The 24,939-nt window shown below is 44.3% G+C and overlaps 1 protein-coding gene across 2 annotated transcripts in view; it reads right to left on the bottom strand.

Moving 5' to 3' along the window:
• Positions 1 to 441: 441 nt before the first annotated feature.
• Positions 442 to 24,939, bottom strand: part of LOC126994323 (uncharacterized) — a 27,541-nt gene continuing 3,043 nt past the window's right edge. Inside the window, exons 4-8 of one of the 2 annotated variants that reach the window (XR_007749005.1) lie at positions 24,007 to 24,234; positions 17,864 to 18,031; positions 1,383 to 1,483; positions 927 to 1,119; positions 442 to 804 (exon numbers count right to left, since the gene is read on the bottom strand). Coding sequence is in view for 1 of the 2 variants with exons in the window: in XM_050853649.1 (XP_050709606.1) it covers positions 8,280 to 8,290; positions 17,864 to 18,031; positions 24,007 to 24,181 (354 nt within the window). In the remaining variant the exon portion in view is untranslated. Of the gene's footprint in view, positions 805 to 926; positions 1,120 to 1,382; positions 1,484 to 8,268; positions 8,291 to 17,863; positions 18,032 to 24,006; positions 24,235 to 24,939 lie in introns of those variants that run through there. The other variant, XM_050853649.1, reaches the window with a different exon arrangement.

Here is a 24,939-nt window from a genome sequence, read left to right as displayed (position 1 = left end):
CTTCGTCCAGGGGTGAAGACCTGAGGCTTAAGGGTTCTGCTTCACCTGCTGTCTTGGCCCCAGCAGCCACTTCCCTCCTGGCTTGTGGTGGCTTGACATCCTCACACCTGCAACAATCCTCATCATCATCATCACCCCAAGCTTCACCCCCTGCCCAAGTGTTGCCTCTCACCGGCAGTCACTAACAAGGACTGGACCTTACAAAAGAGTCTGTTGGAGAAAATCCTGAGCTGACTTTGCTTTTTAGAGAATGCAAGAGGATTTTCAATATCAGTTTTGATTAAAAATATGCATCTTTAACCCCTTGACTGCAAATTTCCTACCAGAAGACCTCACCAAGCTACAGGAATGGAACAAAAAGTGGCTGCTACAATAATGAAAAAAAAAATGGCAACAGGAATGGAACAAAAAGTAGCTGCTACAATAATGAAGAAAAATATAAAGTCCTGCACCTTGGGAGGGAATATCCAGCACACCAATACCACATGGGAAACACTCCACTATCCACCACAGAGCCAGAGAAAGACCTGGTAGTACATGTTTTCATGGTACCAATGAAACCAAATACATGCCCATCGCAGCGGACGGGTTAAAGATGCTTTATACCATAAGTTTTCCCAAGGATAATTTCCAAAAAAGCTCAAGGCTTCTCACCTGGACATTGAAGTGTTCCTCAGGATGCTCTCAGGCGACGGTGGCCTGCTGCTGTGCAGCCTTCATGGAGAGACTCATCGTCACTGCTGAGGGCGCTGTCCTGCTGCCCCGCGCTGACCTCTGTGAGTCTGCTCCCAGGCAGGCGGCAACCTTGGAAACATTTATATAGAATAAGAAGAGGCGACACTGGCCACACTTATAACTACCATGTCGATTTTGTTTATATTCCCTGCCTGTTCCCTTGTCAGTAATCTGTCAGCTGCAACACTTACCAGCATCTTGGTCCACCTGGGCACTCTGAGCCTGTGTCCGCACCACTGCATAGCCTTCAGACACCAGTACCAGCACAAGATCTTGTGTCAGCCAGTCTTTGGGTGTCTCAGGGAGGCCGCTTGCCTTCAGCCGGGGCACCAGGCCGCCCAGCACTCCCAGGAAGGCTCACGGCCAGCCTGCCGCTCACACAGCCTGAGAGTGAGGAAATAATCAGAATAAAAAAAATAATAACATGGAAACAAATACCTCACATACACAGTTTCTTACTAACTAAGAGTGAATGTTCATATTCTTGTCAAAACATTCAATCATTATACCTTAGGAACACTTTGGGGTTATCCAGATGATGCACAATGATACAACTAAATATTTACTGCAATATCAGAGTGAAACATCAACCAACATGAATCAATTAGGAGGTTATCAACGGAACATGACAATGACTCCATGCGCACCCTCATGGTTGAGGCCGACCGACTCAAACTCCACCTTGGCTGATTTCCCACACATTGACCCAACAAGGCTTGCAGTGGCCGGGCCCAGCGCTGGACGGGCTCTGCAGAAGAAAGTTGAAAAACAGTGTTTGTAGAAAGAAGAAAAAAGATGCTGCAACAACCACAAGCTTCACCTCTTTGTGTCCATCAGTATACTGGAGACAAGAATGGAAACTAATTCAGTCTTGCTAAATAACTGTTGAGCAAGCCCTTCAGTTCGGCAAAGAATTGTAAAAAGAAAAAATACACTCCCAAACCCCAGTGCTTGGTCTGCTTGAGGATCCTGATCACTGTACTGCTGAACAACAACCAAACATGACTTTTCATTCCTCTCACACATGACAATTTCACATTAGGGTTACACAGTATTAATGCACATCCCATGCAAGAAAATGGCATTACATTACTATGTTTAACCCTTGACTGTGGATTTCCTACCAGAAGACCTCACCAAGCTACAGGAGTGGAACAAAGTGTCTGCTATAATTCAATGAAGAAAAATGTAAAGTCCTGCACCTTGGGAGAGGATATCCAGCACACCAATACCACATGGGAAACACTCCACTATCCACCACAGAGGCAGAGAAAGACCTGGGAGTGTATGTTACCAGGTTACCAGCAAAGGACAAATCCCTGACAATCGCAGCGGACAGGTTAACCATCAACAGTCCACTACAGGATTATGGCCTTTCCTAGGATGCTCTAACTCTCCTGTCCTGTTAGTATACTCCTCCCTGTTCAGGCTAATGCAGGCTAATTCCATTTTTCCGCCTAGTTCTCTGTCTGGCGTTAGTGTGCTCCATCCTGCCCCGGCAAATGTTCTAATTCCACCTCCACCTGGTTCTCTGTTTGGTGTTAGTGTGCTCCATCCTGCCCCGGTAAAGGTTATAATTCACTTCTCACCTGGTTCTCTGTCTGGTGTTAGTCTACTCAATCCTGCCCCAACAAAGGTTCTAATTCCACCTCTCCACCTGCTGGTGAAGAGGTGGATTAGATCCTTTGTTGGGGCAGGATGGAGCACACTAACTCCAGACAGAGAACCAGGTGGAGAGGTGGAATTAAAACCTTTGCCGGGGCAGGATGGAACACACTAACACCAGACAGAGAACCAGGTGGAGCGGTGGAATTATAAACTTTGCTGGGGCAGGATGGAGCACACTAACACCTGACAGAGAACCAGGTGGAGCGGTAGAATTAGAACCCTTTGTTGGGGCACGATGGAGCACACTAACACCAGACAGAGAACCAGGTGGAGAGGTAGAGTGCAGGCGAGATTGAGGAGGCGGGGTATAAGGACACCACTGCCTACAGTAACTTTCGGTAATGTACAATCAACTCGAAATAAAATAGATGAATTAGCAGCAAACTGTGAATATATAAGGAACTACCGAGAGAGTAGCTTCATAGCATTAACCGAAACCTGGCTTGAAGACAAGGATGTTGACGAAACAGTAAATATTGATGGTTTCTTGATAGTCAGGGGAGACATGAAGGACGTGGTGAAACAGAAGGGAGGAGGGGCGGCGGTGTACATAAATGAGAGATGGTGTACTCAGGTTAACATAAAGGAACATTTTTGTTGTGACGACCTGGAATATTTAGTAATATCATGTAGACCTTTTTACCTACCACGTGAATTTAATAATGTGACGATTATAACTGTATACATCCCGACTGATGCCACTGAGGCAATAGCGAGTAAGTTATCACTAAATTGTGTTAGAAAATACGAAAATGAAAATCCTGAAGGAATTATGAAAGTGTTGGGGGATTTTAACCACTGTAATTTCCAACCATATGTACCTTTGTATCAGCAAACTGTAACTTGCCCCACTAGAGATAAGATAAAATGTATTGTAATGTAAGGAACGGTTATCGTTCTTATCAAAAGCCTAAATTAGGTAAATCTGGCCACAATATGGTGTTTTTGGCTCCCACATGTAAGCAAACTCTGAAATGTAAACTGTGCAAGAAAATTAAGGTGCAGGATTGGAATAATGAGCACATGGTGAGTCTTCAAGGCTGTTTTGATTGTACAGACTGGGATGTGTTGTATAGTGAGTCCAACTCTATTAGTGCAAATGTAGATGTTTTAAATTCATATATTGTACAGACTGGGATGTGTTGTATGATGAGTCCAACTCTATTAGTGCAAATGTAGATGTTTTAAATTCATATATTGTACAGACTGGGATGTGTTGTATAATAAGTCCAACTCTATTAATGTAAATGTAGATGTTTTAAATTCATAAATTAACTTTTGTACCAACATGATTGTTCCAACTATGAAATTAGCATTTATCCAAATAACAAACCCTGGATAAATTCTGATATCAAAGCGTTATTGATTGAAAAGAAGAGAACTTTTATAAATGGTGACTGCATGCAAAGTAAAGTGATACAAAGCCAATTAAATAGGAAAATACTAGATGCTAAACAGTCAAATAAAGTTAAAATTGAAAACTTATTTAAGTCAAATAAGTCAAAAGATGCTTGGACAGGGTAAACTACTGAGTGGCTCTAAAAGAAAAGGTCATTAAAAGACCCACCAAACATGTAAATGATTTGAACTCCTTCCATGCAAGGTTTGATGTGCACCATTTTAATACTGAATGTGAAAATATTTTGTCAATGGTTAGGGGCATCAATGTAGAACGAATAATAATAACTCGTGATGATACGATGAACTCCATGAAACGTATACAATGTGGAAAAGCAAGTGGACCCGATAAAATTGGTTCTAAACTACTAAAATCCTGTGCCGAGCAACTTGCTGATCCACTGTGTAAACTTTTCCAAGCTTCACTTGATCAGAGTACAGTACCGGATGTGTGGAAAATGTCAGAGATTATTCCAGTACCCAAAAACAACCACCCAAGGGAGTTTAATGATCTTCGACCCGTAGCCTTAACATCAATTATAATGAAATGTTTGGAGCACATTGTGAAGAGGTACATTTGTTCAAGCGTAGATCCCTTGACAGATATTTTGCAATTTGCTTATTGTCAAGGTATGAGTGTTCAGGATGCTGGGTTAACCTTACTTCACCAAACTTACGAACATTTAGAAATCCGAAATTCACAGGTTAGAATTATATTTATAGATTTTAGCAGCGCTTTCATTACAATTCAGCCACATATTTTACTTAACAAATTACCAGAGATGAATATCAACAGTAATCTAATACTGTGGATCTATAGTTATCTTTTGCAAAGACCTCAATACACCAAATTTTTTTTTTTTTTTTTTTTTTTTTTTGTCGCGGCCTATTGCGCCGGTAGGCTTCTTCCCGGTGGGGCCTGATGGTCAGCCCAAGGCTTCTTCCCGGTGGGGCCTGATGGTCGGCCCAGCCCGTTCTGGCGCAGGCGAGTGTTGATAGTGGCGCCATCTTGTGTTGGCCCATGCTGCCCCCCGGAACTCATCTTTGAGCCTTTCTTTGGAGAGGTTATCTAGAGCCCAAGTTGATGGGTGGTCTTCAGGCCAGCATGTGGGTAGTCTTAGGCCACTCGGCAGTGACTGAAAAACCTCAACTGTGCGGCACACTAACACCAGACAAGAGAACCAGGTGGAGAGGTGGAATTATAACCTTTGTTGGGGCAGGATGGAGCACACTAACACCAGACAAGAGAACCAGGTGGAGAGGTGGAATTATAACCTTTGTTGGGGCAGGATGGAGCACACTAACACCAGACAAGAGAACCAGGTGGAAGATGCTTGGACAGACCTTTATTTTGCAGTGGACTATTCATATCAGAAGACAATTTTTCTTTATACTCTTATCATCACGGCCATGGGTGGTGTGGTGCCAGGGTGTGTGTGGATGGCCATGGGTGGTGTGGTGCCAGGGTGGTGTGGATGACAGGGAAGATAGGGGCAGTAAGGTGTGCATGGGTGTGTGTGGATGGCCATGGGTGGTGTGGTGCCAGGGTGGTGTGGATGACAGGGAAGATAGGGGCAGTAAGGTGTGCATGGGTGTGTGGATGTGCCAGTGAATGGTAAGGGAAGGAAAGGCAGGAGTGTGCTGGCCACGCACCATGGAGTCCCCAACTAGGCGAGTCTCGAACTCATCCTCCATGGTGTCTGCCAGCACCTGGAACCTATTGAAGGTAGTGGGGGTCAGTAAATCCTTGGTTGCCTGCTTCAGTTTGGCTCCATTCCCTACAGGTTGGAACCCGACATCCTGTGAAGCAGGAAGAGAAGCGTTAAGTGGGGCAGGCTGGAAGTTGTCCTGTGGGGCAGGCTGGGAGTTAGCCTGTGAAGCAGGCTGGGGGTTAGCCTGTGAGGCAGGCTGGGGGTCAGCCTGTGAGGCAGGCTGGCGGTTGTCCTGTGAGGCAGGCTGGGGGTTCGCCTGTGCGGCCGGCTGGGGGTTCGCCTGTGCGGCAGGCTGGGGGTTCGCCTGTTCGGCATGCTGGGGGTTAGCCTGTGAGGCAGGCTGGGGGTTAGCCTGTGAGGCAGGCTGGGAGTTAGCCTGTGAGGCAGGCTGGGAGTCAACCTGTGAGGCAGGTAACACGTCCTCCCGTGAAGCAGGAGGGTCGTCTGGAGAGGGCACAGTCTCGGTGGAGGGCCTCCACCATCGATGGTGGAGTCACTGCCACATTACTTAAAACAAATTCAGTCACAGCCTTCTGAAGTTGTAATCTTTGAACGCAGAGGCGGCAAGTTCTACTCAGCTGGAAGTACTGAGCTGCAAATCGTCCGGGACAGACGTCACACTTACGGAGGTTCGAAGGCATTGTTAGAAATTTAAGCGAGTTAACAGTTAGGGCAAATATTAAAAGCGCTTTCGAAATAACTTAAAGTGTGACCATAAATTGTATTGGATAAAATTGTGCATGGAAATTAGATACTGATGTGTTAGATGCCTCCAACACTGGGAGTTCGCTCCCACTGGGTCTTGAAAATGCCTCAAAGACCAATCGCTTGTCCTGAGCCTCAGTCACGAGAGACTTTCACAACCCGGCACTTTTCAGCAATTGTCCTTGAAGTTTTGTCCCATAGAATGGGGCCGGTGTAGTCACACAGAGCAGAGCTGGCAAAGAAAGAAAAGGAATCAGCAATTCGTTCCCACTTTCCGAAACGTCTAACCCAACTCTGCGACCCTTTCGAGGCCTGGCCAGTGGCACCTGTCACCAGGTGTTCTCCACCAACTCTAGAGAGTATCAGACGCCCTTCCTGAGAGACAAAAAAGCTGAAATATTCCTTGAGTATAAGAAAAACCCTCAGAAACTCCACCTAGAAGCCGGGAGGTACAATCTCAAATGACCCACGGAAGACATCTCTTTCAGGAGAAAACAAGAACCAGCTGTTATGCAGAATAGGGATGGGAGTACCGTCGATAGAAGGGAGGGAGGGGAGCTCACACCGACAACTGGTTCCCAGGGAGGCTTTTTAGTGAAGAGGTCGCCACACTCCTCTACACCGCAGGCCTAAATAATTAGGCACGGTCCAGCTGACTAGGACCCTGGAAATCCAGCCATTGTCTCATAAAGAGATCCTCTGCCTGCAATCCAATCCACCACTGCTGCTGCCCAGAGGCTTCACCGTGACACTGGCACGGGAGACAGATCAGGTATTACACCTTGTCCAAGGGTGACCTGAGACTATGCAGGGCAGGGACGTCTAGTTCCTTGAGGTGAAAACACTTCACCCGCATACCCGGACCTTGAGGGACTGACTGACTGGTTCTTGTTGGTATAAGGACAGGGAGATCAGGGATGAGGAGGGACAAAAGACAGGGGAACTGAATCCAACATCCCTGACCCACACTTACTACACCACCAAAACAACGAGGGAGTAAAGCCAAACCTTGAGGTATGCCTGGAGCACATTGATGGCCTTGTTAACCTTGGTGTGGAGTGTTTGGTGGGCCAACTCGTGGTAGAGGTGGATGGCCAAGGTGGAAAGGGCCAGCGATCTTGTCCGCCACCACCGTCACACTTTCCACTATTCAGCAGCATGTTGACCAAGTGATCCTGTGAATGCAGGTGAAAAAGGTGAATAGAGTCATGCTGTCCAGCTTTGTAATGCAAGAGTTAGCCTGCATCTTCACTCCCTGGCAGCATGTTGACCAAGTAATTATGAGTGAGGGTGAAAAATAGGAACAGAATCATGCTGTCCAGCTTTGTAACGCAAGAGTTAGCCTGCATCTTCACTCCATGGCAGCAAGTTGACCAAGTAATCATATGTGAGGATAAAAAGGGGGAGTAGAGTCAAGCTGCCCAACTTTGTAATGCAAGAGTTAGCTGCATCTTCATTCCCTGGCATCACATTGAAGAAGTTATCATGTGAGAGTAGAATCATGCTGTCCACCTTAATAAACACATGTAGGTGCCTCCCTCTGTTTCCTGTGTAGGGGAGGTGCAGGCAATCAGGAGTACACAGCAGGAGGGGCTGCAAACACACACAATGCCTCTGTCCCTCCCCACCATGACATTACAGTAGTTTAAGGGACACACAGAGGAGGCTGAATCAAAACTATACCAGACATTATTATTATTATTATTATTATTATTATTATTATTATTATTATTATTATTATTATTATTATTATTATTATTATTATTATTATTATTATTATAGATCAATAAAAGGGGCATCAAGGGGAAGTAAAAACTGGTATAGACACAATCAAAGTCCCCATAATGAGCAGACACGAATATGAAAATAAGAAATAGTTCTCAAAGACACTCAAGTGTGAGGATGATAAGAAGGGACAGAAACAAACACTAACACCTCTACTCTCCTCACCTTCACGTCAGAGCAGTAATGAGGGTGAGGTCGGGGCTGAGGGGCAGCAAGGCAGGGGCTGGGAGGTGTTATGAGGGGAGTGACACAGCCAGACCCAAGCAGGCTTCCATCTTAGGTGATTGCTGAGAAGGGGAGGAAGGAAGGTGCTGGAAAGTGTTATGAGGGGGAGTGCTGCCAGCCTCAACAGCACTAAAGGGTGTGGCTGCTGAGAAGGGGAGGAAGGAAGGTGCTGGGAGGTGTTATGAGGGGGAGTGCTGCCAGCCTCAACATCACTAAAGGGTGTGGCTGCTGAGAAGGGAAGGAAGGAAGGTGCAGGGAGGTGTTATGAGGGGGAGTGCTGCCAGCCTCAACATCACTAAAGGGTGTGGCTGCTGAGAAGGGAAGGAAGGAAGGTGCTGGGAGGTGTTATGAGGAGTGCTAACATAAGAAGAACATAAGAACACAGGGAGACTGCAAGAGGCCGAGTGGCCTACACGGGGCAGCTCCAGAATCCCCCCACTACTCACGATGGGTGAGGAGGTGTAGTTTCAGGAGTTACAGGTAGAGGCTTGATCCTCGTCTACCTTCGGTACGGGCGTACGCTCCAGTACCCTGTCACCTTACTGCACCCACACCTCACTGCCACCTGTCATCCTCGTCCATGTAGCTATCCAGTCTACTCTTAAAACAAGCTATCGTCCCTGCACTAACTATGTGATTGCTGAGTCTATTCCATTCCCCCACCACCCTATTACTAAACCAATGCTTGATAATTCATTCATTCATTCATTTAATCGACGCCTGCTCCTAGGAGCTCCCACCAGGGATGGCCACGGCAGAAGAGCTTCCATCTTCCTCTATCCAGACACTCCCTCCTTGCCTGCTCAAAGTTTCTCAAGGATCTTTCCCCTCCCTAATGTACTCTTGCACCCTATCCCTCCATTTCACTGGAGGTTGTCCTCAAGCATTCCCTCCTTCTATCTCGCTCACATACACCCTTCTGGTCATCTTACTCTCCTCCATTCACTCCATGTGGCCAAACCACTTTAAAGTCTGTCGCTTCACCTTCCACCACTCCACACTTCTTCCCTTCACCCCTGTGACACATTCCAAAATGCTCGTACACACTTTCATTACTCATTCCATCCATTCTACTCACACCACAAGCACTCCTCAAATAACTCATTTCCACTGCCTGCACTCTAGACCTCTGACTTTCATTCCAGGCCCACGTTTCACTTACATATGTGAGGGTTGGTACTATTACTGTATTTCTCAAATCCCTCTTTACCTCCATGCTCACACTTCTGCCATTCATGATTCGTCCCAAAGACCCTACCACCCTTCTTCCTTGCAATGCCCTTTCTCTTGTCTCTCCCTCCGTACCACCATGCTTGCACATAACTGATCAAGATACTTAAACTCATTGACCTCCTCCATTTCTTCACCATTCAAAATATTTTGCATTCTTTTTCACATTCAATTCCCACTCTCAGGGCATACAAAATCTACAACCTCACTTCTACTTTGCTCACAAACCATCATTTTACTTTTGTTGACATTTTCAGCTTTTTCCTGTTACAGACACTGTCAAAAACACTGACCAAATTTTGTAGGTCAATCTCACTTTCTGCAATGAGCATCGTGTCATCAGCAAACAGTACTGAATTCAGTACCCACTTCCCTCCCTCATCGAACAGTCTTACTCCAACTTTTCCAACTTTGCCCTTCATTTCTCTAATGACACCATCCATATAAATATTGAATAACCATGGTGACACCCTTGTCTTAAGCCCACTTTTATCTCAAAATGTTCACTTGTTTCTCCAGTAATTTTGACACATGCAGATGCATCCTCATAGAAAGACTTCATTGCACTAAGCAGTTTTCCTCCCACACCATAAATCTTTAAAACATCCCACAATGCCATCCAATCAACTCTGTCATAAGCTTTTTCCAAATCCATGAAGGCAGCGTATAGTTTATTTCCTTTTGCTATTATTTTTTCTAGTACCATCCTGAAGGCAAATATCTGATCCACACATCCCCTTCCCTTCCTGAAGCCTCCTTGTTCTTCACTGATTTTCTCTTCTGTAAGTCTTTGCACCCTCTCTATTATGACTTTTCCATATACCTTTCCGGGTATACTCAGGAGACTTATACCTCTATAGCTCCCACATTCCCCTTTCCTGCCCTTCCCCTTGTAAACTGGGACAATGATGGCTTTCGTCCAGTCTGCTGGCACCCCCCCTCCCATGCTACCTCACATATCTTGACCATCCATTTCACGACTTCATCTCCTCCACACTTCAACATTTCTGCTGTGATTCCATCAATTCCTGCTGCCTTTCCATTTTATAATCTTTTTATTGCCTGATTTACTTGTTCATATGTTATAGTTCTTTCTTTATATACTCCTCCTCTGCCTCTACTCAAAACTGCTGCTGTTACAGCTGCTGGACGTCCATCCTCAAAATTCATTAAGTTTTTGAAATATTCTCTCCATCTCTCTTTCACAGCTTCCCCGTCTTTCAACATCTTTCCATTCTCATCCATAACTTCATTTATTTTATTTGAGGAGATATTTTCTGCATTTCTTTCGTTTTTTACTTCTTTCCAATATGATTTCCTGTTCCCTTTATATTTTTCACTTAGTCTTTTTCCAGTCTTCATCAACTCTCTTCTTACTTTCTTTTATTGCTTGTTTTAATTTCATTTTGCATTCTCTATATTTCTTTTTCCTTTCCCTTTTTACTTGTTTAGCCACATTTCTTTCTTGAGTTTTCTTAAAAAGTTCCCTTTTCTCCTTTACTATCCTCCTTATCTCTTTTCTCCACCAGGAATTTCCTTTTCTTTTTCCATCTCTCACCACTTTCATCCCTAACACTTTTTTGTTGTAGTTACCATTATTTCTTAAAATGTTCCAAAACCTTTTTCAATATTTGTATTATCTTTTACACTTTCCCATTTTTCACTTAAGGCCTCTGCCATCTCACGGTTATACTCATCTTTTATTTATTTTTCCTGTAACTTTTCTATCTTCAGTATTTCATTTTTTACTTCACCTTTCTTTTCAAACACCCACTTTTCTTTCAGCTTTAACTTTGCCAGCACTGCAAGATGGTCAGATCCATCGAACATTCCTCTTACTACCTTTGTGTCACAAATTTATTTTTTAAGCCTTTCATCTACTGCCACATAATCAATCAATCCTTTTTGCTCATTATCTTCTCCCCTCCTCCATGTGTATCGGTGGATATTCTCGTGCTGAAAGAAGGTGTTCGCTAGGAACATTCCCCTCTCAGCACAGACATCCACCAGGCACTCTCCATTATCCCCCATTTTCCCACCACATCCATCACACATTCATCACCCACTTTAGCATTCATATCTCCCATCATAAAAAGTTTCCTTTCTTTCTCAAAACTCTTCAAACATGCATTCACTTCCTCCCAAAAAGCTTCCCTTTCTCTCAGTCTTCTCCTTTCACCCACACAATTCCTGATCCCTTCCAACCATAATCAGTCACACCATTCCACACTCTTTCAGACATCACAATAGCACATCCTTCCTTACTCCTGCCTCCATACTTCTCATCTATCCCCGTCCATACAACCCCCCCAGGCACACCCTCCCACGTACCCTCTCTACCATCACTCACACCAGTTCCTCGAATATGTGTTTCACTCACTCCCAAAACATCTACTCTAACATTTAAAAAAATTTCAATCATCACTCTCCTCTTTTCCTCACCACCTAAACCATTCACATTAATAGACACCAGTCTCATACATTCCTTTCTCTTCTGCCGCCCTCTGGCCATCGCTCCTGCCTCTAAAAACTAGATAAAAGTATGCTTGCTAATTTCCCTCCTAAATCTATACTTTTCTAATTTAAATCCATTACTGCGAGTTCTATCCTGCTGGCTAATTCTCAGTAATTTACTTATATCGCCTTTGTTGTAACCCTTGACCCATTTGAATACTTCTATCAGATCTCCCCGCACTCTTCATCTTTCTAGAGAATGTAAGTTTACATGTTTCAGCCTATCTTGATATGAGAGGTTCCTCAGTCCCTGAATCATCTTGGTCATCCTCCTCTGAACTGATTCTAGCAAGTTGATGTCCATTCTGTAGTGTGGGCACCAAAACTGGACAGCATAATCTAAGTGTGGCCTAACTAACGCTAAATAGAGTCTGAGAATGACCTCTGCACTTTTGTTGGTTACCGTCCTGTTAATAAAACCCAATACCCTGTTAGCCCTATTCCTCGCACTAATACATTGCTTCCTTAGTTTTAGGTCAGAGATCACCAACACTCCCAGATCCCTTTCACACTTAGACCTGCCTATCGCTGTGGAGTCTGAACTATACCCGTGTAATGGATTTTGTGTTCCTACACTTAGTACGCTACACTTGGTGATATTAAAACTCATCTGCCATTTCTCTGACCAAGCTGACAGTTTGTTAAGGTCCTCCTGCAGTGCTCTAACATCCTCCCTTGTCCTAATAGTGCGACCTATTTTTGTGTCATCTGGAAATTTACCTATGTCACTAGTTATCCCATTGTCTATGTCATTGAAATAGACAATGAATAAAAGCAGGCCTAAAACTGAACCTTGATGAACCCCACTGGTAACATTACCCCATTCGGATTTTTTACCGTTAATGGTGGAAGAGGGAGTGCCAGGATGGGTTTGAGGAAGGGCTAAGGGACATGATTTTAGGATGGGTTCAAGGACAGGGTGCTAGGATGTGTTGAAGGACAGGATGGTAGGATGTGTTTTAGGATGTGTTGAAGGACAGGGTGCTAGGATGTGTTTTAGGATGTGTTGAAGGACAGGATGGTAGGATGTGTTTTAGGATGGGTTCAAGGACAGGATGGTAGGATGTGTTTTAGGACGTGCTTTAGGATGGGTTCAAGGACAGGGTGCTAGGATGTGTTTTCTTAGGAATTAGGTCAGTTAACCAGGGGATTAGACAAATTAACGATTTCCTTTATGGAACTAGTCTCGGGCCAGGAGTTCAAGCCAACTAAGAGTATCGTCTGAGCTCAAATAAGCCTTGGATGGTACTTACATACTTCGCTCATCGGCTCCCAGACCGAGACAGTATCATCGTATTCACTGCCTGAAGACTAAACACATTTACCATGAAAGGAATAACAATAGTTCAGTGTTTCCTTTCATGAAATAATAAATAATTGCCCTTGCGGCAAGGATAATTCAAAATACCCCTTCTGACCTACATGGTTGGCTTTCGGCCCACAACATCACCTGCTCTCAAGCTAACAACACCTCAGCGCTTTCGCCCCATATTAACTCGTGGCAGTGCTGATTTAAACTTAGTCTCGAGGACAACAGTACTCCTCCAGAACTTACTTCAAGAGACCACTTCTTTTGAAACCCTTCGAAAGATAAGTGCCTCCTACAGTGATTACAACTAGGTATTACTATCAGGCCTGTTAGGATTATCGTTGTAACGCTGGGAGGTGCTTGTAGGGGAAAGCCAGGCACCCCTGCTGTATTAGTGGTAAGTGGTTTGTGTGTCTTTTTGTGGAGTTGTCTTGGTGTGGTTCATGTGTCTTGCGAGAAACATAAACGTTGGGTACGGTAAAGTCACTGTATCACAACAGTTTTAGGATGGGTTCAAGGACAGGGTGCTAGGATGTGTTTTAGGATGGGTTGAAGGACAGGGTGCTAGGATGTGTTTTAGGATGGGTTCAAGGACAGGGTGCTAGGATGTGTTTTAGGATGGGTTCAAGGACAGGGTGCTAGGATGTGTTTTAGGATGGGTTCAAGGACAGGGTGCTAGGATGTGTTTTAGGATGGGTTCAAGGACAGGGTGCTAGGATGTGTTTTAGGATGTGTTCAAGGGCAGAGTGCTAGGATGGGTTTTAGGATGGGTTCAAAGACAGGGTGCTAGGATGATTTTTAGGATTTTTTTTTTTTTTTACAGCTAAGGAGACAGTTCAAGGGCACAAAGAAAAAAAAAAAAGCCCTCTACTCACTGCTCCTGAATAGAGGTCAAGGGAGTGTCCAAAAAGAGAGGTCAATTTCAGGAGGAGAGGTGTCCTGATACCCTCCTCTTGAAAGAGTTCAAGTCATAGGCAGGAGGAAATACAGATGAAGGAAGATTGTTCCAGAGTTTACCAGCGCGAGGGATGAAAGAGTGAAGGAGCTGGTTGATTCTTGCATAAGGGGTTTGGACAGTATAGGGATGAGCATGAGTAGAAAGTCGTGTGCAGCGGGGCCGCAGGAGGAGGGGAGGCATGCAGTTAGCAAGTTCAGAAGAGCAGTCAGCATGAAAATGTCGATAGAAGATAGAAAGAGAGGCAACATGGCGGCGGAATTTGAGAGGTAGAAGACTATCAGTATGAGGAGGTGAGTTGATGAGATGAAGAGCCTTTGACTCCACTCTGTCAAGAAGACCTGTGTGAGTGGACCCCCCCCACACAAGATGCATACTCCATACGAGGGCGGACCAGGCCCCTGTATATGGACAGCAACCGTGCGGGGAAGAAGAAATGGCTCGAGGAAGCTGAATTAGTAAGAGATGAGATATGAAGTTTCCAGTTGAGATTTTGAGTTAAGGATAGACCAGGGATGTTTAGTGTTGAAGAAGGTGATAGCTGAGTGTTGTCAAAGAATAGGGGATAGTTGTTTGGAAGATTGTGTTGAGTGGAGAAACTGTGTTTTTGAGGCGTTGAAGGACACCAGGTTCCTCTTGCCCTAAGCGTTCTGTTGCCTCCAGCCTTGAATCGTTAAGTTCCTGTGGAGTGGGTCTTCTATTAAAAGAAGTTGAGTAATGCAGAATGGAATCATCGGCATAAGAATGGATAGGATAGTTCGTTTTGGAAAGGAGATCATCAATGAAGAACGGAAAGAGAGTGGGAGATAGGACAGAGCCCTGCGGGACACCACTGTTAATAGATTTAGGGTGCAACCTTATACTGACGGCCTCTTGTGGTGCCAAGAGGTGGACTGACAAACATATCCTCGGGGGCAATAGCACAAAAACCGTGAAATATTTGCCAATACTTTACCATGTCATGTCGTAGCAGCCGACCATGGACAGAGTACAAGTCCAAAGCCTTCAGTCTCTGGGAATAACTTAGATACTGGCGATCATATAGAAGGTTAGAAGTGGAAAGGTGCTTTTGAATCTTCCGGTTAAGGATTGATTCAAAAGCTTTAGATAGACAAGAAAGTAAAGCTATAGGGCGGTAGTTTGAAGGATTGGAACGGTCACCCTTCTTAGGCACAGGCTGTACAAAGGCATACTTCCAGCAGGAAGGAAAGGTAGATGTTGATAGGCAGAGACGAAAGAGTTTGACCAGGCAGGGTGTCAACACGGAAGCACAGTTTTTAAGGACAATAGGAGGCACTCCATCAGGTCCATAAGCCTTCTGAGAGTTGAGGCCAGAGAGGGCATAGAAAACATCATTTGGAAGAATTTTAATAGCAGGCATAAAGGAGTCAGAGGGGGGATGAGTAGGAGGAATATACCCAGAATCGTCCAGGGTGGAGTTCTTACAGAAAGTTTGAGCGAAGACTTCAGCCTTAGAGACAGATGAGACGGCAGTGCTGCCGTCAGGGTTAAGGAGAGGAGGAAGAGGAAGAAGTGAAACTGGAGGAGATATTTTTGGCTAGATGCCAGAAATCATGGGAAGAATTAGAAGAAGCAAGATGTTGACATTTTCTATTGATAAAAGAAGTTCTGGTAAGTCGGAGAATAGATTTGGCACGATTCTGGGCTGAAATGTAAAGGTCAAAGTTAGCGGGTGTTCGAAGGCTCTGGAACCTTTGTGAGCTGCCTCTATCTTTTATAGCACGAGAACAAGCGTGATTAAACCAAGGCTTTTTAGCGTGAGGAGTAGAGAAAGAACGTGGAATGTATGCCTCCATTCCAGAGACAATCACCTCCATGATGTGCTGGGCACACACAGAGGGGTCTCTATCCTGGAAGCAGTAATCATTCCACGGGAAATCGGAAAAGTACATCCTCAGGTCGTCCCACCGAGCTGAAGCAAAATGCCAGAAGCATTGCCTCTTCGGTGGGTCCAGAGGATGTACAGGAGCGATAGGACAGGATACAGAAATAAGGAGGAGGAGCCCAACGGAGAGAACAGTTTGACAGAGTATGCAGAAGGATTAGAGGTAAGGAAGAGGTCTTCTTAGTGTAGAATGTTAGGCCTGTCTCCAAGATGGTCAGGAATACGAGTAGGGTGCTGAACCAACTGCTCTAGGTCATTGAGGAGAGCAAAGTTGTAGGCTTGTTCACCTGGCTGGTCAGTGAAAGAGGATGAAAGCCAAAGCTGGTGGTGAACATTGAAATCTCCCAAGATGGAGATTTCAGCGAAGGGAGAGTGGGTCAAGATGTGCTCCACTTTTGAGTTCAAATAGTCAAAGAATTTTACATAGTTAGTAGAGTTAGGTGAGAGATAAACAGCACAGATGTATTTAGTAATAGAATGACAATGAAGTCTTAGCCAGATGGTAGAAAATTCTGGAGTGAAGGTCGTGGGCATGAGAGCAAGTGATGTCGTTGCGCACGTTGGCACAACATCCAGCTTTGAATTGAAATTTAGGATAGAGATAGTAGGAGGGAACAGAGTAGAGATAACTGTCAGTAGCCTCAGAAACCTGTGTTTCGGTGAGGAAGAGAAGGTGAGGTTTAAAGGAGGAGAAATGGTGTTCCAAAGAATGAAAATTAGAACGAAGACTGCGAATGTTGCAGAAATTGATAAGGAGGAGGTTTTTAGGAGTTATCAGGACGCCTCTCAAGTCGGCAGCCAGAAGGGGAGTCCTCCCTGGGGGAATTTATGGTATCCCCCCCCCAGGCGGGGACTCCCGAGGCTCTGTAATTTTTCGCCATTTTAAATTTTGAATTTTGGGAAAGGTGTGTGTTGTGTGAATGTTGTGTGGTGTAAAAAGAGAGAGGAACTGTCTTTAGAGAGCATGCTGAACTGCTCTCTGGTGTTGATGAGACAAAAGGGAAAGGATGGGTTCAAGGACAGGGTGCTAGGATGTGTTTTAGGATGGGTTGAAGGACAGGGTGCTAGGATGTGTTTTAGGATGGGTTCAAGGACAGGGTGCTAGGATGTGTTTTAGGATGGGTTCAAGGACAGGGTGCTAGGATGTGTTTTAGGATGGGTTCAAGGACAGGGTGCTAGGATGTGTTTTAGGATGGGTTCAAGGACAGGGTGCTAGGATGGGTTCAAGGACAGGGTGCTAGGATGTGTTTTAGGATGGGTTCAAGGACAGGGTGCTAGGATGTGTTTTAGGATGGGATGAAGGACAGGATGGTAGGTAGGATGTCTCTTTGGGCAATCCTGCATCAGCTGACAACTTCCCACCTCAGTAAATTCAGGTTATAAAATTAAGATTCTTCAGAGCAATGGAATTTGTACTGACAGACTGTTACTGAATCACTACCAGCACTCTGGCACTTGTTACTTTATGAATTTCCTGCATTTCAGAATTTGGACAACTATATTTCAGCTTACAAAATCCCCGTTAGCAAAAATAAATTTTACTGGGATTTTTCAGACCAATTCAGACTCCTGGACTTCCACGACACCAACAGCAACACTCAGGCACTCACATCCCTTACAAATCCCTGCACATCAGAATCCGGACGCCTATATTTCAGTGTAATTTCCTCCTTAGTAAACTGAGGTAAACGTAGTGATTTCTAAGACCAATTCAGACTAACCGACTTCACTATCTGGGAGGCAACACTCAGCACTAACATCCAGGCCGGAGCGCTTGGTGAAGCCCCTCCTGACGAGTCGCCGTTCACCGACGCGCTCCAGCGGCAGACTGCTGAGGCCGAGGGCGTACACATGGCGGGCCAACACACAGGTCAGAGTGTGGAGGGTTTCTGCAGGGAGGAGGATAAAAGTGGCAGTTATGTTGGGCTGTTGGAGAGCTGCATCTTCACCAGCTACCCTCCTCTAACACTTCTGAGCTTTTATTTAATTCTTTATCATCAATGAACTCATCCCCTGAGCCTAGAGAGAGGCATGAAAACAGCCTTCATTAAAAGCAGGCCAGCAATGCTGCATATCTAAATGATTCTTTACCTATCCAAGGGCAGACAAAGTACATCAATCAGTGACATAACAAAAGCACTGCATAAGGAGGAGTAGGAGCACTTTCTCCAGCACCCTCAGCCTGTTATCTCTTTGGCAGGAAGAGAGGCAACGTGAGGCCTGGCTCCTTACCGCCCACTCCTTGATAAGCTCATCCCTGTGGGTGAGGGAGGGCAGGGTGGTCCCAGAGCTCACCAGATATGCACACGTTAAGGTTGGCCTTAATCCACGGCACGCGGAGGGTCTGAAAGGTGCGCGCCACAGACTTACACATCATGCTGGACTTTTCATGTGAGGAGTTCTAGATCAGATAATCGTTTTAGGCTTGGTTACACATGATGTCGGACTTTCAACATGAGAAATTCAACCTAAGATAATCCTAGTGACTGGCAGAGCAAAAAATATATATTGGTTACACACACACACACACACACACACACACACACACACACACACACACACACACACACAAGTTAAGCAGTGACATCAGTAATAATCACCATCATTAGAGTACTCCAGTTCCCTTGGAGAGGATAGAGTTAAACCACAAACACTTGCAGCACATTCTGAGGGTGGCAAGACACTGTGAGGAATATTACCAACAGTCATGTAACACAAAGGGGGCAGCTATGTCTTTGGCCAGTCCATAATTATACTTGTCACAAACACTTGCAGTATATTCTGAGGGTGGCAAGACACTGTAAGGAATATTACCAACAGTCATGTAACACAAAGGGGGCAACTATGTCTTTGGCCAAGCCATAATTATACTTGTCACAAACACTTGCAGTATATTCTGAGGGTGGCAAAACAGTGACGGCCTGCCTGCATGCTTGCTGACAGCTAGTCACCACTGCTAACAAGGAGCATGTTTAAGGTGCGTCTCTTCACTCACCCGCTGACTGCACCCCATACGGTCAACTTGGGTAAGCCTCCATGTAGCTGCCCTTCCCATTCTAAGAGTTACATGAGTCGTGAGTTATGTGAGCGTCCCCGTGGCCATACAATACTTATGGTTGTGACTTTACTATATATATTCTCCATTTTTTGTATTCTATTATTTTCTATCAATATTAACCGGGCAAATAAGTTTACTCTCATTATTTAATGGTCTTCTATTTTTTTTTTTTTTACAGCACAGAGAGCAACTCAAGGGCAACAAAAAGATGTAAAAAAAAAAAAATAACTGTTCCGCTCATACAGCAATAAGTCTAGAGTGGCCAATAGAGAGGTCAATTTCGGGTGGAGAAGTGTCTTGATACTCTCTTCTTGAAAGAAGTCAAGTCATAGGCAGGAGGAAATACAGACGAAGGAAGGCTGTTCCAGAGTTTACCAGTGAAGGGGATGAAAGAATGGAGATACTGGTTAACTCTTGCATAAAGGGTTTGGACAGTATAGGGACGAGCTTGAGTAGAAAGTCGTGTGCAGCGTGGCTGTGGGAGGGGGGGAGGCATGCAGTTAGCAAGTTTCGAAGAGCAGTCAGCATGAAAATTTCGATAGAAGATAGAAAGAGTTGAAACATGGCGGCGGAATTTAAGAGGTAAAAGACTATCAACAAGAGGAGGAGAGCTGATGAGACGTAGAGCCTTAGCCTCCACTCTGTCCAGACGAGCTGTGTGAGGGGAGCCCCCCCACACGTGAGATGCATACTCCATACGAGGGCGGACAAGACTCTTATATATGGAAAGCATCTGTGCGGGGAAGAAGAACTGGCGGAGACTGTACAGAACGCCCAACCTTGAGGAAGCTGATTTAGTGAGAGAGATGTGAAGTTTCGAGTTGAGATTTTTAGTTAAGGATAGACCGAGGATATTTAGTGTTGAAGAATGTGACAGCTGAGTGTTATTGATGAATATGGGAGAGGTGTTTGGAAGATTGTGTCGAGTTGATAGGCGGAGAAATTGAGTTTTTGAGGCATTGAAGGACACAAGGTTCCTTTTATCCCAATCAGAAATGATAGCAAGGTCTGAGGTTAAGCGTTCTGCAGCCTCCAGCCTGGAGTCATGTAATTCCTGTTGAGAGGGTCTTCTGTTGAAAGAAGTTGAATAATGCAGAGTTGAGCCATCAGCGTATGAGTGGACAGGACAGTTTGTTAAGGAAAGATCATTGATGAATAACAGGAACAGAGTGGGTGATAGGACAGAGCCCTGTGGAACACCACTGTTGATAGTTCTAGTAAGTAATGGCACCAGTCCTCTCTGCCAAGGATTAATTCTAGTTTTCCTGAAGGAGTCTCATTATGACACCCACCTCATGGCTGCCAGTTCTGTTCCACTCATCCATCATGCACTGGTAGTGAGGGCCGGCCACTGCAGGCACTCAAACATGATGAATGACCTTGATCAAGCCTATCGTTATGCTGTCCAGCTTTCTAATGCAGTGGGGTGTTGGGGGGTAGAGGAGAAGGAGTAGCTAGAATAATTTTCCTGGGTTGGTGATTTTTTTTTAAATCAAAGAAATCAAAAAATCATTGATTTTTTTTTTAATTTTCAGATTTTTTTATTATTATTATTTTTTTTATAAATATATATCCTGCTGAGTGATTTGAAAGTCTCCATAGGTTACTTTAAGTTTAAGTTTAGGGCCTGTAAGTCTGAGCACAGTCAAGGATCCAGATACATACTTGTTCAATACTTGTTTGTAGTTGGTACAGGAGCAGGTTTAGGACAGATAGAGTTGCCTGAAGTTGTCATTTTCATGACAGAATATTATATTATTACCACAGAGAAGAATATCTACTTCTGTTACTGTTTGGTTGCTAACCTTGGTTATTATTATGATACATTGCCTGCCAAGTTAGTAAAGACTAAAGGAGGAGGATTTTGGGGGGAGAATCAATGTGTCAAAAACTGGTCCTGTCATTTCATCAAATCAGCAAAAAACTAAATCCATCAAATTTTCCAATGTTTCCATTTTGTCAAAAACAGCTTTTTACCCTTATCCCATCAGTGTAGCAACAAGTTCATATCATTTCAATGCATCAAAAATGAGAAGGCATCAATATATCAATAAATCCAGATGTTATCAAAGCATCAAATTGTTAAAAGTCATCTGAGCATAAAAAAAATCAAAGTTATCAAAGCATCAAAAGTCTAGTCCATGATGACACTATGGGGTATTACGACTTTTACAATGGTACACCATCACAACTACCTGACAATGGTACACCATCACAACTACCTGACAATGGTACACCATCACAACTACCTGACAATGGTACACCATCACAACTACCATTAATGCAAATGTTTCTACATCAACGAGTAAAGTGGTGTGACACAGTATGATCGAGACTAACTTGGGAACCAAATTCTCGAACTAACAAGTGATACTCTGTTCGGGGTCACGAGGCAATATCAATGAAAGCCTCAGTCATACCCTTGACAGATCAGAACGGGGTCTGTACCTTGTAGCACCAGGAGCACTTCAGCCTGAGGAATTAACAGAAATGTAAAGTGCCATCTATCAATAAGATGCCGGCCAACTACTCCATTATCCGGGGTAAGATCCACCATGGAAATGGACAGTATATTCATATGCAGTTTATCTCAGCTGTGGGCCACACGATGGACAGGCACCTTTAGTTTCTAGAGGCGGCCCACACTCGAGACAGATACGATTCAGATGATGCTGATGAAGCTGCTGTTGACTAAGAAAATCAACCTTCTCAGCAACAGAATCATTGTCCCTGCGCTGTGTGTCTGGCACCCCTAGAGAGAACGATCTGCTTCAGGCCTTGCAATAATGCACAGGTCTGTGTAGGCTGCAACAGCGTCACAGAAACCATGAGGTATCCATGTCCTATCTGCAGGGGCCAGGTGCAGGAGTGATTAGAAATATTCACTCAGCAAGATATGAAATACTGCTGCTTCATTTCTAGTTTTGAACGCTGCTGATTAATTGCAACCCCAGTCTTCAGAGGGAAGAATGACACTCAATTTTATGGTTCTTAGGTTATTTATTGTAAAAAAAAGTCACTTGAAATAAAGACTGATATTGATATGTATCTTGTTGTGCTGCCTCGCGCTTCATCTGCTGGACCTGAACATAATGTGTCGATGTTTTGCTAAGATCTGAAGATGTTTTGACATTTTGGAAATATATGAAGTTTTGGATGCATTGATTTGATTTTATCCATTTTTGATGCTTTGAAGCCATCTAGTGTTTTTGATGATTTGATAACATCCAGGCAGTGTAAGCTTTTTTATAACTTGATAAGATACAGCTTTTTGGATGCTGTGAAAAGATAGTCTTTTTGGCGTTTTGATAGGCCTGACACCCTTGGAATAGTTTTGATGCTTAGAAGGCGCCCGATTTTTTACCAAGTAAAAAACATATGGCAAGTTGGCAACATTAGAGCAAGAGGATATAACAATGTAGGATTATTTATTTATTTATTTATTTATTTTTTTTTTTTGGGGGGGGTATATACCTCGAAGAGAATAAATGAATCAATACATATGAATAGGTTGTTTTACTTTACCATCTTTGGAGCACATCATTTAACTTATGGAAGACTTTTAGTTAAAAAAAAAAAATCATGATTTTTTAGTAAAAAAAATCAATGATTTAATCATTTGATTAAATCAATTTGATTTAATCATTGCCAACTCTGTAATTTTCCACTATATTTTTATACTTTTTTATCATGGTAAAAATGCATTTAAATATGCCTTTTGTCCTTGTTAAGCTTGGTGCTGGCTGACTGATTGATAATGGAGAGTAGTAAAACAGGAGGAGGAGGGGGAAGAGGAGGAATACATAGGAAGAACAGACACTAGAAGACCTATCGGTCTATGGCGAGGGTGTCAGTTTACTACCGCTACTACTAGTAATCTACGTGTGGTAGAACAGGACAGAAAAGATGAAGGCTCCTTCCCACCCACCTCTCCCTCCGGCAACGTGCAGGAAATAGTTAGAAGAGAACACCATGTACCTTTAAGGAAGAAAGGGACATGGAAATTTTACAGTAAAGAGAGAAATAAGAGGAAATTACTACCCTTAACTTACACTACTGGTAACCTAAGCTGTGGGGGAAAATGACTTCATTACATAAGAACATAAGAACATAGAAACACAGGCAGACTTGAAGAGGCCAAGTGGCCTACACAGGACAGCCCCAGAATCCCCCCTAATACTCACGATGGGTGAGGTGGAGGCTTGATCCTCGTTTTACCGGCGGTACTAGGCACGCACCAGTAACCTGTCACCTTACTGCACCCACACCTCACTCCATCTGTCATGCGGACATTAACTGTTACTTTACTCTTTTGTTAACTTACGCTACTTGCAATCTAGGTTGTGGGAGAGAATAATATGGATTTAGGTTGAGGTCTTGCTGCAATCTGTCTGAAAACATGCGAAGAAGGGTCAGTATAATCTTATATCCCTGAAGTACTTATCCAATGAAGACTTGAAGCTATTGATACTCTGTGCGCTAACTACTGACGGTGGGAGTCTATTCCAGTGATCGACGACTCTATTATTGAAAAAACTTTTGCGCACCAATGTGTTACATCAGTTTCCCTTCAACTTCATACCGTTGCTGCGTGTTATTGTGTTGGTGTCTCTCTGAAATAGACTATCTAAAGGAGGAGGAGGAGGAGAAAGGGGAATAAAAAAGCATTGGTGTGTTCCTATATCCTAACAAATGCTGGCAGCAGGGTGGGTGAACATAAATTACTGGAGTCTGAGGCAGAGTTGCATTGCCAGGTGACATGAAGGCAAGGGTGGGTGAGGCATGGGGGCACGTTACTGCACTCACCATCCAAGGACTGCAGGCTGGAGGGCATACTTGGCACATCCTTGTAGTGGGGCAGCAGGAGGAACCAGTGGGAGGTGTAGGGGTGGAGGCCGACCACCTGGCAGGACATCTTGGCAGGGCTCAGCGTGTGGCCTATGAACCTTGAGTTGGAGCAGCGTTGGAACACTCTCCTCATCGTCCTCTGTCCCTGTGGTGGTGCTGGCCTGGCTCTTCCTCTGGGCTGAGTCTCTGAAATGGGAAAGCAGCATTCATCAAGGCATTACTATAAGAGACAATGCACGTACAGCGGGAAGAGTGCAGTCGCTACAAGCTTCTTTCAACAGCAAGGGAGGCAGCTTAATGGACAAAAATCACATAAGCAGCGACAAAAAAGCCTGCTGGACGCTGCTCTCACCAAGGAAAAGAGAATGAGCACACACCAATGTTTCAGGGCCAACATTTAGGACAGAATGGTTTTGAAGGACTGGCTCGCACTACAAACACCCTCCCCCTCTTCCTCTTCCTACATCTCTTTCTCTTCCTATCCCCTGCTCCTCCTTCTCTTCCTGCCCCCTCCTACTTCTTCTCCTTCTCTTTCTCTCTCTATCTCCTCCTCCAACTCCTTACCTAATATATATGCTTTGAAGAGGAAGAAAAGGAGGAAGAGAAGGGGATAGGAAGAAAAGAGGAGGAGGGGAAAGGAAGAGAAAGAGGAGGGACAGGAAAGGAGAAGGGGAGACAGGAAGAGAAAGAGAAGAGAGAGAGGAGGAGGAGGGAAAAGGAATAGTGAATGCATCAACATAAAAGCCTGCTGGACGCTGCTCTGACAACGGTAAGAAGAATGAGAGGCTGGAAGATAGGCTGGCTGTTAATTTCCTCGTTTTTCAATATTTTCCAGAGTTTTATCATCTATTTTTGTTTTTTTACAGTTGAGCACAGTTGTTCATGGGCCAA

This window comes from Eriocheir sinensis, unplaced genomic scaffold (assembly GCF_024679095.1).
Source record: "Eriocheir sinensis breed Jianghai 21 unplaced genomic scaffold, ASM2467909v1 Scaffold774, whole genome shotgun sequence".
NCBI lineage: Eukaryota > Metazoa > Arthropoda > Malacostraca > Decapoda > Varunidae > Eriocheir > Eriocheir sinensis.
The sequence above is the reverse complement of the archived record's forward strand: the minus strand, read 5'-3'. Positions and strand labels throughout refer to the sequence as shown.